This window comes from Eptatretus burgeri, chromosome 6 (assembly GCF_056783735.1).
Source record: "Eptatretus burgeri isolate ZD-2024b chromosome 6, Ebu_testis_v1, whole genome shotgun sequence".
NCBI lineage: Eukaryota > Metazoa > Chordata > Myxini > Myxiniformes > Myxinidae > Eptatretus > Eptatretus burgeri.
In genome coordinates, this window is record NC_140966.1 from 97,670,519 (window position 1) to 97,690,561 (window position 20,043).

The following is a 20,043-nucleotide window of genomic DNA, read 5'->3' on the forward strand; positions in this document are numbered from 1 at the left end:
ATGACGTCATATCAAACGAAGAAGAAGAATTGTGACGCCCCCTCTCCCTCACCCCCCTCTCTCCTTCCCCTCTCTCACCCCCACTCTCACCCCCTCTCCTGTCCCTCTCGTGTGACGTCGATATTACGTTAATTGTACCGTCAATCGTGCAAAAATAATTAATAAATAAATAAACATTAATTGTGACATCATTCGTGATGTCATAGCACCATCTCTTGTCATTGGTTGACAGATAAATGGCCGCAACTTGGGAACCGCTTGTCGGATTAATATCAAACCTTGAAAAGACACATACTCAGGTCCCCAGCGTCGATTGTGACATCATACCAAACGAAGAAGAAGAAGAATTGTGACTTCAATCGTGCAAAAAAAATAAAAATAAGAAGAAATAAACATTAAATGTGACGTCATTCGTGACGTCATAGCACCGTGTCCTGTCATTGGTCGACAGGTAAATGGCCGTAACTTGGGAACCGCTCGTCCGATTAACATCAAACCTCGAAAAGGCACATCCGCGGGTCCCCCGGCACTATTCCTGGCAAGTTTCAATGAGATCGGACTGGCGGTCGTCGAGAAACGGCGGTCGCATACAGACAGACACACACACACACACACACACACACACACACACACACACACACACACACGCACACAGATTGCTGGAATTATAGATAGATTATTACTAGTGCGTGCCCATCCGTGCAAAAATAAAAAATAAAAAAGAATTGTGACGTCATTCGTGACGTCATAGCACCATGTCCTGTCATTGGTCGACAGGTAAATGGCCGTAACTTGGGAACCGCTCGTCCGATCGATATCAAACCTCGAAAAGGCACATCCACGGGTCTCCGGCAATATTCCTGGCAAGTTTCAATGAGATCAGATCGGCGGTCACATACAGACAGACAGACGCACACACACACATTGCTGGAATTATAGATAGATTATTGCGAGTGCCTGCCCATCTGTGCAAAAAAAAAAGAAAAAAGAATTGTGATGTCAATTGTGATGTCATAGCACCGAATCCTGTCATTAGTTTGGTAAATAAATGGCCATAACTTGAGAACCACTTGTCCGATTAATATCAAACCTTGAAAAGGCACATCCTCAGGTCCCCAGCAATATACCTGGCAAGTTTCAATTAGATCGGACCTGTGGTTGTCGAAAAACAGCGGTCACACACACACACACACACACACACACACACACAAACACACACAGACACGCACACAGACACGCACACAGACACGCACACAGACACGCACACAGACACGCACACAGACACACACGCACACACACACACACACACACACACACACACACACACACACACACACACACACACACACTCACAGTGCTGGAATTGTAGATAGATTATTATTATTATTATTATTATTATTATTATTATTATTATTGTAATTGTTATTGTTATTGTTACCCCACATGCGCTCAGTGAAAGCTGGTTTAAGCAATTGGATCAATTTCTCTCTGTCTGCTCACTGGTCCACAAACGTCAGTTTATGATCGAGGAACAAGTTAATTTCAATTTTAAATATTGAACACGAATTGGAAAACTAACTCTGCCCATCAGACTAAAATATGCAATTTGGTCCGGAAATCGGCCCCATCGCACATCCACAGAGAGGACGTGCACATGTAATGTAATTTGTTGACTGCTTGCCTGACCGTCAAACAAAATTGAAAATCATTCCAAACAAGAAACTTACTGTTTTTAAGGACGTTATAAAGGACATAACAACAGGTGCAAATAGCTCATGTTCCATGTTAAATATGGTGGAGTAAAAGAAGCTGCGTCAACGGTAGTGACCTTGTGAATTTTATTTATCTACGACCTTTAAAGTCTTTATTTTATTTAAATTTAATTATATACTTGAACACTCAGGTCAGGTCAGGTTTGGGAGCATGTGCCAGAACAGCGCGTCGCTGTGTCCACTTTCCGCCGGTACTCCAGGGGCCTCCGTCTGGCCATCCCCCAGGCAGATGCCTGGCCCATCCCCATCTCCTTGAGATGCCGATCAACCGACTGCAACCACGAGGCACGTGGTCGGCCCATTGGCCTCCTTCACTCACGAGACTCCCACGCTGAGAGAATCTGGTGAGCAAGATCAGCGTCAGGATAACTAGCCACATGTCCATACAGCTGCAGCTGATGATCACGGACTATGCAGGTAACAAATCTCATTTGAGTCTCTCTCAGCAACCGCTCATTGGACACGAAGTCTAACCAGCGATAGCCAAGGATTCTCTGAAGAGACCTGGTACCAAAGGAATTAAGTCTCCATCTCAGATCCTTGGGCAGAGTCCATGTCTCGCATCCGTATAGCAAGACTGGAAGCACCAAGGACCTGAAGACTCGGGCTTTCGTCCTCCTGCACAGGTACCGGTAGCGCCACACCCCATGATGCAGTGAATCCATGACTCCCAGGCCCGACCCAGACGTCTATTGACCTCTGACTCACAGCCAGCATAGACATGAATATCACTACCAAGGTAAGTGAATCTCTCCATGACCTCAACATCCTCACCACAAACAGGCACAGACAGGACAGCAGCATCCAAGATGTCATTGAAAGCCTGGGTCTTAGTTTTGACCCAAGAAACCCGTAATCTCAGCAGCTCCAACTCATTCAGCACCTCGAGGGCCCCCAAAATGATATCTGAAGTCTCCGTGAAGATGACTGCATCATCTGCGAAATCAAGGTCAGAGATTGTAACATTCCCAAATGATGCACTGCAGCTTGATCTCTCCGACATCCTCCCTAAAATCCAGTCCATACAAGTGCTGAAAAGTGTGGGGGCCAGTACACACCCCTGACGAACTCCAGTAACAAATGGCAATGTCAGAGATGGTTGCACCACATCTCAAAGCACTCTCAGTACCAGAGTGGAGTTCAGACATCAGATTGATCAATTTTGGTGGCACCCCACGAAGACCAAGAATCCTCCAGAGAGCATCCCAATTCACTGAATCGAACGCTTTACAGAGATCAACATAGGCTGCAAGCAGCCCCTGCCGAAGCTCTCGTCTGCGTTCGGTGATGACCCGAAGAGCAAGGATACGGTCAATCGTTGACCTCTTTGGTGTAAAGCCTGACTGCTCTGGACGCTGGTGCTCAAGCAGATGGTGGCGAACCCGATCAAGAATTATCCGAGCAAAGACCTTGCCCGGCACTGAGAGCAATGTTACCCCTCGGTAGTTGTTGCAGTCTTGGCAATCACCCTTCCCTTTCCAGAGAGTGACAACAAGGCCCCTCTTCCAGTTAGTTGCGATGATGCCTGTGTTGCAGGCAGAGCACAGAACTGCATGCAACGACACGAGTGCAGCATTATCACCAGCCTTGAGAAGTTCAGCATGGATGCCACAGATCCCAGGAGCTTTACCCCATTTCAACTGGTTCATCGCAGCCTGTGTTTCCACAAGCGAAGGTGGACCACAGTTGATTGAAGGGTCAGCAACAGGGATTGTAACACCCCTGACGTCCAACTTGACAGCTGGTGGATCAGCCTGGTACAACCACTCAAAGTAACCGGCTCAGCGGGCCTTCGCTTTGGACTCCTCTGTCAAGAGCCTACCACCCTCTGCTCTAACTGCAGTACACCGAGCGATGGGCTTGGATGAACGCAATGCGCGAATTCCCCTGTAAGTGGGACGAGAATCACCTGTCCACAGGTGATGCTCTACCCCCTCACAGATTCCTCACACATAGGCCTCCTTGTCCACCCTGAGCACATGTACAGTTTTACGCCTCAGGTCTCTGAACAGCTCAGCTCTGCCATTCAGCCTGGCCCTGCAACTCCGGTCAATGGTATCCAGTGTCCCTTTAGAGACAAAATTCTTCTTTGCCCTTTGGTGAGTTTCAAGACATCCACAGGCAACATCAAGGACGGTGGTCTTGAAGGCACTCCACAACTCTTCAGGACCTCCCAAAGCACCCAGACCCCCAAAATCTCCACTCAGCTTGTTTGCAAACTCCTCAGCTACCCTCTCATCCTTGAGCTTGCCAACATCCAGCCTCGGCTGGGTTGGTACCATTCTCCTGGATTTAAGGTGCAACTTCAGAGTTGCTCCAACAAGCCGGTGGTCAGTATTGAGGAACTGAGCACTCAGGTAGACCCTGCAGTTCTGGATCATCCTCCAGCGACCATCAACGAGGACATGGTCAATCTCATTTGCCACACCGCCAACGTTGGAGTACCAAGTCCAGTGATGAGCTTGGGGGCGCTGAAACCATGAACCGGCCACCCTAAGTCCATGACTTCTTGCAACGTCAAGGAACTTAGTCCTTTTCTGGTTCATAGTTCCTGGTCCATGGGGACCAACACATGTCTCATAACCATCCCTCTCAGTTCCAGACGATGCATTGAAATCTCCCACGATGAGAAGTGTATCTCCTCTGGGGCACTGATCAACCACAGACCCCTAGCGCCATCAAGGTCTAATCTCCAAAAAGCCCGCCACATACTTGGTGGTTATTCATAAATCGAACCAACCTACTATGTCAGAAATGGAGTTGGATTTTGTGTGAAATTCACTTAAAAGTCGACAATTGAATAATCTTGATAGATGGCATTTGAGACACTGCAGCGGAGCTTGGATATTTTTTTTTTTTTTTTTTTTTTTTTGTATACCTTGGTCGAGGCTCGTATGAGAGCTAACACACAACTCACTCACACACTCACACAAGCAGGAGAATTGAAGGAAGTGGGCTTGGGTGGATTATCGGGGGTAGAAAAGATCGAGGATTTGGATGGGGGAAGATAAGAGGTGGTGGTGAACAGCTGTTTTGAAAGCCTGGAGGGAAGAATGGGAAAGAATAGAGTGAGGAAGTTTATTCCAAAGGCGGGAAAAAAAGAGGAATGAAAGAGTGAAGATGAGCAGTGATTCGTGATTTTGGTAGTTTTACCAGAAGGGGGTTGTTGGCGGACCTTGAGCGACCTGTGGAAATGTGGTTGGGACAAATCACAGAGAGAGCAGGGGGGGCAAGGCTGGAGAGGAGTCGGTAGAAGACAGAAAGACCACCGACCAACCTGCGGTGATTGAGTGAGAGGCCCAAAGACTCAGCTTCATTGCGGGAGATGCCAATGATCTTAAAAGCCCTGGTTTCGACAGCGTGAAGTCGAGAAAGGTGGGAGGCAGGAGCACCAGCCCAGAGGGGAGAGCAGTACTCCATCAGGCTACGGACAAAAGCTTTGTAAGTGGTCAGGAGCTCAAGAGGGCCGAGGAAGGACTTTGCACGACGGAGGATTCCCAGTCGGCGACTGGCTTTTGAGGCAAGGTTGGAAATGTGACTTTCCCAGGAAAGGTCATGGCAGATAGTGAGACCCAGAAGCTTGAAAGAAAAGACTTCTTCCAGAGGATTGTTGAGAAAGTGGATGGGGGGTTTTGTAAACGGTCCTTTCGAAGAGACATAGTGAGAGTGTGAGATTTGTCTGGATTGAAAGACATGTTCCACGTGTTGGACCAGTTTGTGATTTTATCCAGATCTGCAGTGAGCGAAGAAGCTGCTGCTTGCCGGTCTGAGGGATGACAGATGGTACGGCAGAGGGTGGAGTCATCGGCAAAGAGAAATAGAGGATTTTCCAGAGAGTCCGAGAGATCATTGATGAAAACCAGAAAAAGAACAGGGCCCAGAACGCTACCTTGAGGAACTCCAGCCTGCACAGGAAGAGGGGATGAAAGAACTCCATTTAGGGCCACACGTTGACTGCGACAGGAGAGGAAGTCTGCGAGCCATGAGTGGAGATGGCCTTGAATACCATGGGAAGAGAGTTTGGTGAGTAGTGCAGGGTGCCAGACTGTGTCAAAAGCACGTGATATGTCCAGGGATACGGCTCGGATTTCCTGTCTGGCATTGAGGACCTCCATCCATTGATGGGAGAGCAGTAGCAGCATATCTAGGGTAGAGTGACCTGGTCTGAAACCAAATTGATGATTGGAAATCAAGCCATTGGAGAAGAGGAAGGATTTCATGTCTGAAGCGATGATGGATTCCATAACCTTGCTGATGATTGGGAGAAGGCTGATTGGTCTATAGTTACAGGGATCTGTTTTTGCACCTTTTTTATGCAGGGCAGTGATGTTAGCAGATTTCCAAGCAGATGGCAGATGACCTTGGGAAAATGAGAGGGTGAATAGAACAGAGAGAGGGTGAGCAAGAGCAGAAGAGCAGGCTTTGAGGACACGTGGGCTGATGCCGTCTGGACCGGTTGCAGAATCTGACTCGAGGTTTGAAAGCAAGCTCTCCACCTTGTCAGGAGAAAAGGATACAGAGTCCAGGGACAGTTGGGTGCGACTGGGTAAAGTGGGTAGAGATAGTGATGGGTTTAGGACACAAGATTTAGCTGCAAACACCGAGTTTAGACATTCAGCTTTATCACGTGTGGAATCAGCAGTGCGGCCATTTGAGGTAAGGGAGGGGATGGAGGGGGAACATACACCAGAAACAGATTTGATTAAACGCCACCAGGATTTTGAGGAGGGAGGGAGGTTTGAGAGTTCAGACTTGAGATGAGAAAGATGTTGTTTTCTGGCTCTCCTGAGGGTAGATACACACTTGTTCCGAGCTTTGTGGAAAGAACTGAGATTGCCCTCAGTTGGGTTTGCTTTCCATGAGGCAAAGGAAAGTTGTTTCAGGACAACTGCCTCGCCACAAGCTTCAGTAAACCAAGGGCGGGAGGAAGGGTAAGACAACTGAACACGAGAGGGGATAAATCTGTGCATGAGGGAGAGCAAGTTTCTTTGAAAGAATTCCCAGGATGAGTTGATGTTTGAGAAAGTAGTGATAGGAGACCAGTCTGTAAGTTTGATGGCTGCTCGGAGACCCTGCCAGTCGGCTTGAGTGAAATGCCAGACTCGACGGCGGTGAGGTGGTTCTCTGATAACAGCCAGAGAGATGTCCACTTTAATAAGGACGTGGTCAGAAGAACCGATTGGAGCGAAGGAAGAGCAGCAGATATTGTCAGGGAAATTTGTCAAAATCAGATCCAGAAGAGATGGAGTACCATTGGTTGAGATCCGGGTCGGGAAGTTGACCGATTGAGTCAGTCCCAATGAGTCACAGAAAGATTTTGCTGATGTCCCATGGCAGGTGAGAGAGGTACCCACACCTAGCCAACTGGCGTGATGACAATTGAAGTCACCACATAAGAGGAAGAGAGAGTTTGGATGAGAAGATAGAAGATGGTCCATGTTTTCGGAGATGTAAAATATTTAATGTAAATTGCACAAATGAACACGACAGCATTTTTGTAAATTACTGTTAGCAATTGGTTTCAAAGTATTGAGTGTTACAAGTTGTTTGCCATTTTGTTTAAGAAATTCGAGAGCTGGCCACAGAATCGGGTCACATCGTGGTTTGGAATGTCTGGTGGTCTTAAAACTGTTGTAACTTTGCCCTGATTGGTCACCCCGTGCACATCCCCATCCAATAAAAAATATTTTGCAATGGTTAAAATATGTCAGTTGACTTTGATTATAATCAAAGTCAACTGACATATTTATTTAACTGACATATTATACACACATATGACATAATGAGTTGACACATATTCAACTGACATACAAATAATTATTTAAACTTTGTCAATAATTGTAAATTATATCACAACTTGTCTTTTTTAATGGAAAACATGAAATAGTACGGTTTATGTTAAAAGACAACGATTGAAGTTAATAAATAATAAGTGAGAATTTTGTTATCCCCAGTGTCCCGTCTTCGTTCTGATTCCACAGCATCCCGCTCCCTTTCTGATTCCACACTGTCCCACCCACTTTCTGATTCACCAGCATTCTGTCCCCTTCCTTATTCCCCAGCTTCCCACCCACTTCCTGATTCCAGTGTCCCACCCCCTTCCTGATTCTACAGTGTCCCACCCCCTTCCTGATTCCCCAGCATCGCACCCTCTTCCTGATTCTACAGTGTCCCACCCACTTCCTGATTCCCCAGCATCCCGCCCCCTTTCTGATTCCCCAGCATCGCACCCTCTTCCTGATTCTCCAGTTTCCCACCCACTTCCTGATTCCCCAGTTTCCTACCCACTTCTTGATTCCCCCAGCGCCCCACCCATTCCTGATTCCCCAGTTTCCCACCCACTTCCTGATTCCCCAGTTTCCTACCCACTTCTTGATTCCCCCAGCGCCCCACCCATTCCTGATTCCCCAGCTTCCCACCCACTTCCTGATTCCCCAGCATCACACCCCCTTCCTGATTCTGCAGTGTCCATCCTCTTCCTGATTCCCCAGCATCCCACCCTCCTCCTGATTCCCCAGCATCCCACCCTCTTCCTGATTCCCCAGCATCCCACCCCCTCCCTGGCTCTACAGGGCCCCACCCCCTTCCCTACTCCCCAGCATCGCACCCTCTTCCTGATTCTACAGTGTCCCACCCACTTCCTGATTCTCCAGCATCCCCCCCCCTTTTTCCTGATTCCCCATTGCCCCACCGACTTCCTGATTCCACATTGTCCCACGCACTTTCTGATTCCACAGCATCCCATCCCCTTCCTCATTTCCCAGTGTCCCGCCCCCATCCTCATGCCCCAGCATCCCACCCCCTTCCTCATTTCCCAGTGTCCCGCTCCCATCCTCATGCCCCAGCATCCCACCCACTTCCTGATTGGGCATCTTCCTTCCAGATTATATGTTTGATTTTAACGTACATCATAAATATACAAGTAAATTATTGAAATCTCCTTTCCCGTTACACATTGAATGCTTTAGTTCTGTGTTTAAGCATAAGCTGAGTTTACTGACGAGTCACACGTATATACGTATATATGTTCAAGTAGGTACACTAGATATGAGAAGTATATTTCACGTTAATTAATTTTCCCTTGGACCAAAACAATGAATGCCCACTGTATGAAGCTGACAATTGTAAACTCAAGTTAAACAGATTTTCAGAATATACATTGTAATAAATGAAGCCGTGTGTCTTAATTCCTTGATAGCGCGTACTCCATTCGGTTTATAAGTAAATGGGACTTGACACAAATTGATGTAAGACTCCGGTGACATTAGACTTGACTTGAAATGTTCCCTCAAAGACTTGAGACTTGACTTGAGACTTTGCTCTTAACCTAATTACACAGTTCTCATCTCTGCTGTGACGAGCATTTCTGCTGTGAAGACTGAAGAGCATGCTCCAAGAAAACCTTTTGTAGATCATTGCATCTTGTGCATGTGGTATATGGTCAATGTGGGTTTCACCATGGTGGTTAATTTTAGTTTGTGATTCAAATTTGCAATTATTATTCCGTTGTCCACTCATAGCCTTCCAAATATAATGTCTCTTAATTGTCCTCTTTAGGCTCCTGTCGCAACTTTGGACCACGTGTTTCCTTCACTGTGGCTGCCGCCCAGGGCCAGTTGCTGCCTTGCAGGCTGGATGGATGTCCTCTATGTACCGATGCCTCTATCCTAGCTCACGCCCAGCCTGTGAATAGCAGCAACTCAGAGAGCGATGATGTGGGAGAAACTGAGACTCGAGCACCAGGCCGGAGCCGGCGGAGGGGGAGGAGAAAGAAAGGTTTTGGTGAGGCAATCTGTGTGAGCCTGGAGGCCATGGGCACTTGCCTGCGTGTCATTGTGGATAGCAAGTACTTTGGGAGAGGCATCATGGTCGCCATATTGATCAACACGCTCAGCATGGGTATTGAGTATCATGAGCAGGTTTGTCAAATATGTATCCTACATTCTCTCCTGAAATACCTCACATTCATTTTGCTGGAAATTTTTTACCATACTCGTTACATCCTCTATATTAATCGTTAAAATGAAATATATAAGGACCACTTTTTCATGCTGAAGTACAATATGTTAATGAAAAGGTGTCGTGGTATTTAACCTCCCAATTCATCAGGAAACGACAATGTGTTGGGTGGATGCGAATGTGCTTTTCAGTCCTTCCATCACATATCATGCACGAGATAACGGAATCTTGTGAGATTGCGAGTTAAACAGTGTCGTCGTTATTTAATTTCTAACGTTGTGTGTGTGTGTGTGTGTGTGTGTGTGTGTGTGTGTGTGTGTGTGTGTGTGTGTGTGTGTGTGTGTGTGTGTGTGTGTGTGTGTGTTTTGCATATATATATATATATATATATATATATATATATATATATATATATATATATATATATATATATATGTAGAATATGCATCATGAATAAGATAATTCATTTAGCAACACAATTTGGCTATTCCCAATCACCTAAGAGTGGCAATTCCACAGAATTTCCATGGGACATATCTCATGGGATTGTCAATGGGGATCTGAATGTAGTTTGGATTATTGTTCTCACGATATTAATAAATAATGTGTAATGATGTTCGAATGAAATGCCCTCTCGCTTTGAAGAAGGGGGGGTGATGGGATTGGAGTGGGAGTGGTCGAGAGGGGACAGTGAGTTAGGAGAGGGGGTTGAGGCTTTGGTAGGAGATTGAGGACTTGAGGTGGGGAGGGGGTCTGAAGACTTTTAGTGGGGAGGGGATTGAAGCCTTGGGGTTGTGGGAGTTTGAGGACTTGTGATTGGGAGGGGAAATTGAGGACTTGTGGCTGGGAGGGTGAATTGAGGACTTGTGATTGGGAGGGGAAATTGAGGACTTGTGGTTGTGAGGGGGAGTTGAGGACTTGGGGTTCAGAGGGGGAGTTGAGGACTTGCGGTTGGGAGGGGAAGTTGAGGACTTGGGGTTGGGAGGGCAAGTTGAGGACTTGGGGTTGGGAGGGCAAGTTGAGGACTTGGGGTAGGGAGGGCAAGTTGAGGACTTGGGGTTGGGAGGGAAAGTTGAGGACTTGGGGTTGGGAGGGAAAGTTGAGGACTTGGGGTTGGGAGGGCAAGTTGAGGACATTAAGTTGGGAGGGCAAGTTGAGGGTTTGGAGTTGGGGGGGGGAGTTGAAGGCTTGGGGCTCGGGGGGGGAAGTTGACGACTTGGGGTTGGGTGTGGGAGGAGGGAGGTTCATGAAGTCACTATTCCTTGCATAATATTGTTGAAGTTAGATTTTATATTCGGTGGAATTTCCTCGAGAATCTACTTGTTGAATTTTATGATCTATCAAAAAGTGTTACGTCCAGGAAACTGTAAATTCCAAAAATGCTGCTCTTGTCTCGATCATTATTATTTTGATTTGACGAATGGTTAACTCACAAAACGTCACCTTCCCTTTGCTTCCCGTGGCAGCTCGCATCCCTCGATCAACTTTCTGTTGATTTCACCCATTGTTATACCTGTCCGCCGATACATATTGACACCAGCCTTCACCAGCAGGACTAGTTTGTCATTCTACATCGACATTACAGCATAAAGGCCCTTTCGTCAAATTAAATAGATTGTTGCTGAAAATGTTTACCCATTTTTAGCGATCGATAAACAATCGGGAGATATTCTCCAGCAATGATAAAATATCTCGCATCAGGTTTTCCCCAAAAAACTCTCAATCCTGACAAATCTCACATTCTCACGATCTCTCTCCAAAAGGACCACCTGGCAAACACTCCCATCTACTTTCGTAACAATTCTCTTGAAGTTCCCTCACTCAAACTCTTGGGTCTCACTAATAGCCGTGATCTTTCTTGGGCAAACCGCATTTCAAAGTTGGCCTCCAAAGCCAGTCACTGACTGGGCTTCCTCCCTCATGCAAAGTCCTTCTTTGGCACACCTCAACTCCTATTCTCCTACAAGGCCATCATCCGCAGATTGATGGAGTGCTGCTCTCCCCTCTGCGCTGGCGCTTCTGCCTCAGACCTTGCTCAACATGATGCCGTGGAAACCAAAGCCTTCAAGATCATTGGATTCTCCCGTGATGAAGCTGATTGTATGGGTATATCACTTCGTCATTACAGACAGGTCGGTGGTCTCTCTGTGTTCCACCACCTCTTTTCTGGTTTTGCACCCTCTGCTCTCTCCATGCTTTGTTCCCCTCCAGATATCTGTAGGGCACATGAAGTCCACCATCGATCCCCTTCTGGGAAAACTTTCCTGCTTGTGGAACCAACTTCCACATTCTCTTCAATCTCAGTCTTCCTTCATGAGCGTTTGCTTCTGTATCCTTCTTGTCCATCCCCTGCATCCTCACCTAACCCTCATCCTCACCTGTATCTCTTGTTTATCCATCTCCGTCTATTTTATCCCTCGGCCATCCTGTTGGTGTTTCTACCGGTCTTCTCTTTCTGCTGTTCCTTTCGTTATATTGAGTCCTGATGCGTTCTGTATTCGATCTCTTCCATGAGCCTTGACTTTGTACGCAAATAATAAGTATTTTAACCGTTTTTAGGTTTGGTTTTCCTTTAAATAATCAAGACCATGTTTCTGACTGAGTTACACATCGGTGTGCTCAGATCATTGACTGATAACAGTGATCGAGTGATCACAGGTAAGGCAAAATACAGGTAATTTCTGCAGCTGAGGCTGTTTTTTCCAGGTTTCCTCGTATCTGAGCACACCGATGCTTTCTGTCATTGCTATTACGATGTTTATTGTATGTTGGGGTGCCTTCTGTTTATTATGATAACGACCTTGCATTTACTGCCTTTCTCAACACTCCGTTGCCATTTAAGCCTGTTTTGTGAGAAGCTGCTGTAACAGCAATTATGGTTTTTTTTTGTTTTTTTTTTTAAATAATCATCATAATGTTAATTGATATTGCAAGCCATTTGCAAATTAATATGTAAAATGCATTTTTGCTTGCCCGTCTCCCTCTACCATCAACACCCTTCCCTTCCCCCCCCCCACTCCACTTTCTCCTTATTTGTCTTGTCTCCTTCACCACTCCCCTGTCAAACTTTTTCACTGTATCCTTCACCCCTTTTTCACCCCTTTACTTATTTTATCACCACCATGCTCTTCCACCTGTATTATATGGGAATACTCATAGTCCTACTACTCACTGGTAAAACACAAAGCAACTTGGAGCTGAGCATGCCACCAGAGGTGAGGAGGTGCCTACTTGTGTATAATCTTGAGTTTGGTGATGAGGCCAGGTATGTATTTTGTTGCGTCGACCACTTGCATGCTCTCGGTGATCTGATCATTGGTTCTCTTCCTGGGTTTATTTTCTGAGACATCAAAGGAATACAACCAAGAGATGTTAAGAGCCTAAAGGAGCTGCTTCAGTGATTTCCAACCCATCGATCAAAGACCTCTAACCCCACGTCTCTTTCCCACAGCCTGATGAACTGACAAGTGCTCTTGAGATCAGCAATGTGGTTTTCACCAGCATGTTTGCCCTGGAGATGTTGATCAAGATTCTGGCTTATGGAATCCTGGACTACATCAAAAACCCTTACAGCATCTTCGATGGGGTTATAGTTATCATCAGGTGTTGGTTGCCCACTTTTCTTTTTTGTTGAAGTTGTCCGTTGCCTGTCAAAATAGAGATTCCATTTAAAAAAAAAAAACACTTAAATTGAAAAGCTATCCTAATCTAGGGTTTCATTGTTTCCTCAGTGAAGTGCTGACACTGGCTTTAGGTGTAGGCCTCGGCCAAGTTAAACCGAGATTTCCCGTGTCGTCCTCATTTTTCTTCCTTCAACCGAAGTCTCTTTCCTCTGTTGCAGCGTGTGGGAGATTGTGGGGCAGGAAGGAGGTGGACTGTCCGTGTTGCGTACATTTCGCTTGCTTCGCGTACTCAAGCTTGTGCGCTTCCTGCCTGCACTGCGTCGCCAACTGCTCGTACTCATGCGAACCATGGACAATGTGGCCACGTTCTGCATGCTCCTGATGCTCTTCATTTTCATATTCAGGTGAGTCATCGCTGATCATGGTCGCATTGCCTTAATTGAAGCAATATTTTTGAAACCCGGTACCCATTCTGCTCCATTTTGCATGTTTTCAATCGCTCCGTGACTCAATATTTTTACAGAAACGATTTACACACTCCATAACCATCTCGGTGATCTCTGCAAATTGCCGTCATATTGTTGTGGTGAAAACTGTTTTGAAATCACGTTGAGTATTGCATGGCTTGGTTGTCATGGCAAGGTTAATGCCATCTTCATCCTGAAATAATAAGCATCGAGAGCGATTATCATTTCGGAGACACTTTCGGTGCATATTGATGAATACTGTGGATGTAAAAACAGTTTTTCGACCGCTGAATAAATGGAAAACAAAAGTGCTCTTTCTGCTTTAGAATCGTCTTGGCAAGAACTCAACGATGTTGTTCCAATTAGCTCTCTCTGAAAACCCCGCAATGAATATTTTTTTTACCCCCAAATAACAGATCGCACTGGTTTGATGGTTCCAGTTGTCCTTGACATTGCAGAATGGAAATACCGTAAACTCATTTCACATAGTGATTCTACATTTACCGAAGAGCCGTATCGCCTGGGTTCGACCCTTATATTAACCGTCATTCTGTTGTTTCGCATGCAGCGTGATGCGCCGTGTTTCAGATGTACGACGTTAAAACTGGTTGTCCCATCGGCAGGGACGTCAGTAACACTTAATTCCATGAGTGAAAGTACCTGTTAAGCATATTGTGATGGAACCCTGCTTATTAGCATCATTTGAAAATCAAAGTACCTGTAGCATCGGTTGGTGGATGTTGAAGATCGCCAGCACCCAAAATGCTGTGAACCCTGGAGCGGCTGCTTCAATAGTCACTATTAAAATCTCCATATACCTGAGTGGCTGGTTTACCGACCGCTATTCAAACCTCCATATAACTGAATAGCCGATTTACCGGCCGCTATTGAAATCTTCATGTACCTGAGTAGCTGGTTTTAGCGACCGATATTCAAATCTCCATATACCTGAGTAGCCGTATTACCGACCGCTATTCAAATCTCTATTTACCTGAGTGGATGGTTTACTGGCCGCTATTGAAATCTCCATGTACCTGAGTAGCCGGTTTTACTGGCCGCTATTGAAATCTCCATATACCTGAGTCGCCGTTTTACCGACCGCTATTCAAATCTCCATATACCTGAGTGGCTGGTTTTACCGACCGCGATTCAAATCTGCATATACCTGAGTAGCCGGTTTTACCGACCGCTATTCAAATCTCCATATACCTGAGTAGCCGGTTTTACCGACCGCGATTCAAATCCCCATATACCTGAGTAGCCGGTTTTACCGACCGCTATTCAAATCTCCAGATACCCGAATGGCTGGTTTACCGGCCGCTATGCAAACCTCCATATACCTGAGCAGCTGGTTTACCGGCCGCTATTCAAACCTCCATGTACCTGAGTGGCCGTTTTTTTCTCCAGAGAGCCCATGGTGGGGGAACCAAAAGCCCAAAGACCTCAGGGTTGAAAGGGTTGCAAATTTCTGCTCTAACATGCGAAAAGGAGTTGGAGGGCACTGCATCACCGGCGCATCTCTTCCCCCAGCAGCCATGTGCTTCATGCAATGAAGAAGATATAGTTATTCCAATGCCCTTGATTTGAATTTTTATCACTTTTCATTTTATTCCTTTTATTTATTCTTTGATAAATCAATTTCAGGCCTGTAATACTTTGTCTCTGAACATTGTTCAACAACTCCATGTCCAGCTGTCGAGTTCAATCGCTCTGCATTTTAAGGCTACAGAGGGAAGACGATGGGTGATGTTTGTTGGTCATCAAAGGGTGGATTTGTCACACACTTGGCTCATTTGAATCAGACTATTGTGTCAACCACCAACAGAGGTTGTTCTCACATCTCCTGGCACAAGACATGCTGAAAAATGGCAAATTTTAACAACCGATAATGCAGTCTTTGTGTTGATATCGATGGGAACGTATGGTTCTTGTTCTTAGAGAAACACTGATTAAATGCCACAGCAAAAACAAAACATATTTCCAATATCCATTTCCGTAAACATGAAGCATCTTGTATGTTGTCGTGGTTTCAGAAAAACTCAAACAAAAATGAAATTATTTCAACATCACCTCCCAAGATGACGTGTTACCAATGATATTGTCGTGGGTCTGGCGGTTAGGTTAATCCCCCCGACCCACTTATGGTGGACAGGCGGGTAACACCAACCAGGCCGGATCACCGAGCGGTTTTTCTGATAGGCGAACACATGATCCTGGGAGATTATTGTGTGCGCGGGAAGGAAAGGGCAGTCGTGGACGGAGCAGATGGATGCACGCACTGCACAAAGGGTTTATACTCGAACCGACGACGGATACACGGACGCCAGCAACTTAAAATAAACACGGGGATTTAATGAAAATTGATCAAGTATTTACAAAGCTAATAATTCAAATTGTAAAAATAAAACGTGAGGTCAGTTAAAGTCGAAAGTCAAGGCGTCTCGACACACGGACTTTAATACAAACAAGGGGAAAAACCAAATAAAAGAAAATCCTCCCTTCATATTGAGCTTTGGGGTCGAGCCGCTTTGTCCTGCATGGGAAGACGCGCCCAACATGGCGCCGAGTCGCTCTCTGGGGGGGAAACGTAGTGAGATAATTCGTAAGGTGGTATTCAACACCAGCGCTCACCAACCGCCATGCAGCTTCTTCTCATGAACGAATATGCCGAATGTCCTCTCTTGCAACAGGTTTGCTCGCAGCGATCGTCCACCTTCCTCAATCACATGACGAGACAATCTCTGAGGCCCTGTGATAAGGCCACGAGGCATACTCTGCTTCCCTCTTCAGAAACGTACGCACTTCATGGTTCAGCCAAACAGTCAATGACTCGTGTCTTGTCCAACACGCGGGCAAATTTTACAGCACGACGTGAGAATCGCTCAGCCATTTTGTCGTGCTGAGAGGACAGCAAAGCGAGATCCTCTGTCCCAGCCACCTTTCTCACTAACCGTGTCCTCTCACTACACCTGTCTGCTCTTCAATCATAACCCCCTCTCCCTCGCGTCACACTCACCAATCATAAGCCTTGGGAGCGTGACTTGCTGGTACGAAACCGGGAAGGGGCACTTCTTGCTTACTTGGATGTGCGGCATGTTATTATGGTTGTCATTTTCAAAACGACAACCATAATTATTTCATTTCTGGCTTGTAAATGCAAAAATGGAGGAAAAGGTCAGAGGGGGCAATTACATAGTGGGGGACATTGGCCTTAATCCCTGTCTAATTAACACAGTACCACCCCCTGTATGGTGACAAGTAACACTCGCAGTTTCCTGACTTCATTTACATCGAGATGTCTCCTCCACTTCCACGGATCAAGCAACTCTATACAATCCGAACTTTGCTATGAAATTCCTCCATCTACCCCCACAACCGTAGCAATATAACTCCCAATCTTTTAAAATTGCCAACGTGTACCACGTCGTAACACTGAATCAAATAAAATCTTGGAAGAGCATGTTGTGTGATCAACCAGTTCTTGGATGCCTATTTTGAAGAACTTCCCTTCACTTATTTCTTGTAACGTTTGTGTTTGTGTTTATCTTGTTCATCTTGTAGCATCCTGGGAATGCATTTGTTTGGCTGCAAGTTCAGCTTGAAGATGGAAAATGGTGAGACGCTGTCTGACCGCAAAAACTTCGACTCGTTGCTCTGGGCCATTGTCACAGTGTTCCAGGTGAGCCAAGCTAATTGCTCGAGTTTCCAAAGGTTAAATTTCAGTTTCAACAAAGGGAACTAAGACTGTGAGAGACTCAGGTATCTTTTAAAATTAAATATTTTTCATCATTGACATTTAATTCCATGTGTAAAGTACATGTTAAGCAGGTATTGATGGAACCCCATTTATTAGCATCATAGTTTGACTCAAAGTTTCCGCACAATGTAGTTGGGCAAAATCTATCTTCAACATTAGACAGTGTCTGTCACTTTGTCTGTCTGTGTTTTTACATGTTATTGTCTCCTGTCTCACAATTTCATGCATTGTCACCAAACATTTTTGGCATAAATAAGCATGTTTTACAATTCTGCTTGTGACATCAAAATGTACTTCCAACTCCTCCTTTTCTTCCATTCAGCCCAATCAGAATTTGATGTTTCTCAAAGCGTTTGCCATGCCACATGATGTCAAGGCATTGTGGTGGGTGATGCTTCAAGCACAACCATCACAGGATTGTCGTCGTCATCATTTTTGTCTCAGGTTAATCCAATCATCATTTAAGGCAAGATAAGCGCTTGAAGGTGTTCGGCTTATGCAATCGAAGAAGATCGAGTCAGCAGCTGATAAATGAAATGAGAGCAAGCCTGACCAGTTTCATCTTGTCCAGCACTGTGCTCTGAGGGCTAATTGCAGCAGGTCTTCATGGCAGAGTGCTGTCACTGCTGACACCACAGGATAAGGTGAAAATATTGAAATTTGCAAGGCAATGCCAAGATTTGGCAACTGAACAATGGAATCGGGTACTTTGATCTGATGAAGCCACATTTGAACATTTTTGGATCAAAGAGACACCATTTTGTCTGGCGAAGACCCGGAGAATGCGACAACACACAATGTTTGCAGACTACTGATAAACACAGAGAATGCTCTGTGACTACATGGGGCTGTATCTCAGTTTTTGGTGAAGGAAAACTTGTAAAAATCAATGGGCTGTGAACAGAAGAGTAGTACAAGCAGATACTGCAGCACCATGCGATTCCGAGGTTGAAATCGTTTAATTGGAAGACGATTCCTTTTCCAACAACGTGATGATCCAAAACACACTTCCAATGAAGTAAAACAGTACTTGGAGAACAGGGTTACAGCCGGTGTGCTCCGAGCGTTAGAATGGCCACCCCAGAGTCTTTCCATGAGTCCCATCACGGCCATATGGAATTACCGGGAAACAGACAAGAACAATAGGAATCCAACTAACCTTAAAGGACTGTACAATATACTGCAGGATATTTGGCACGATATTCCTGAAAGAATGATTCGGTCGATTGCAGGAACCATGGGTAAAAGAGTGATGGCATTCAAGAAGGCAAAGTACGGACGACGCACAAAGTGTTGACTAAAACTATAACATGACACTGTTCTTGTTATTCACTAAAGCAGTTTTTTTTCACGTGAATTTATAAATGCTGTTAATTTACAATAATAAACACATATATGACTTATCACTGATGATTTGACGAATTCACCTATAAAAGTGTGAAAATCATGAGAATATCCCAAATTTTTGCACAGTATTTTTGCACCTCTTTTGTTTGCACAACCTAACACCTTTTATGCACCTCTTTTGTTCCATATGAAGTTACAAGTAGCACATTTGTTTGGTTTTTGTCCTTGAATAGATCCAACGGCATCACAAATTGAAATACCTTCAACAGACAGATAAACGAAGGGTTCGGCTTTTGTTCAAAATGAACATCTGTTGTGGGACATCAGGAATGTAATAACACAAAAAGAACATTTTGAGTGTTAAAACAAATGTTTTATTGTTGCGAGAAACCAAACATGACCTCTTTTACTTATCAGGATCAAAGTAGCTGGTTTTTGTGGCGTTGTCGGGTTTGTATATCATGGAGATCGAGACATCATGTCATTTAATAAGATTTGAGTCATTATGTAACACCAGGGGGAAAATGAGGACGGTAATCTTCCCAGACAAAACACTGCCGTATCCTGGATCTATTCACGTACGGATTGGGTCGATACCTGCACGGTTATTAAAGGTGTATGACCTGGGTGTGTACACCAGGTAGTTAAGAATGTCTGGAGAGGAAACAAGCAATTATCATCAGCCTTTCACATTTGTTACGTCCACCACTGTATGTGGATGGAGCTTGTTTTCACCCCTGTTTGTTAATTGGAAAAAGAATGGTTCGCCAAGGATGTTTGTCTGCAGCGTTTGTCTATCTGTTTTGTCTGTCTGTCGTCTGTTTGTCTGTCACACGATGTTTGGCCACAGTTTTCCAGCAATCGTTTTGAAATGTTATGTGTCTGTAGGGAACTGGCCAAGGAGAGCAAACGCTTAATTTTGGTGAAAATCCGAATCCGGATCCGGATCTGAGAATTTTATAAGTGATTCGTCGCCATTGAGAGATGGGACCAAAATCGATATATAAAACGATATCTGAAATCGTTGTGGATGGATTTGGATGAAACTTGGTGGACAGGTTGGGTGTGTGACAAGCATGGCGGAGGCACGTGCTCGACTGAGTGCCGTTCGGTTTCGC

General features: G+C 45.3%; 1 protein-coding gene across 1 annotated transcript in view; it reads left to right on the forward strand.

The window, feature by feature from the left end:
- LOC147025423 (voltage-dependent T-type calcium channel subunit alpha-1G-like) overlaps positions 1 to 20,043 on the forward strand; it is a 347,934-nt gene that overhangs the window by 91,466 nt on the left and 236,425 nt on the right. Inside the window, exons 8-11 of the mRNA XM_085886389.1 lie at positions 9,330 to 9,691; positions 13,183 to 13,334; positions 13,573 to 13,758; positions 17,383 to 17,500. Of these exons, the coding sequence (XP_085742515.1) occupies positions 9,330 to 9,691; positions 13,183 to 13,334; positions 13,573 to 13,758; positions 17,383 to 17,500 (818 nt within the window). The remainder of the gene's footprint in view (positions 1 to 9,329; positions 9,692 to 13,182; positions 13,335 to 13,572; positions 13,759 to 17,382; positions 17,501 to 20,043) is intronic.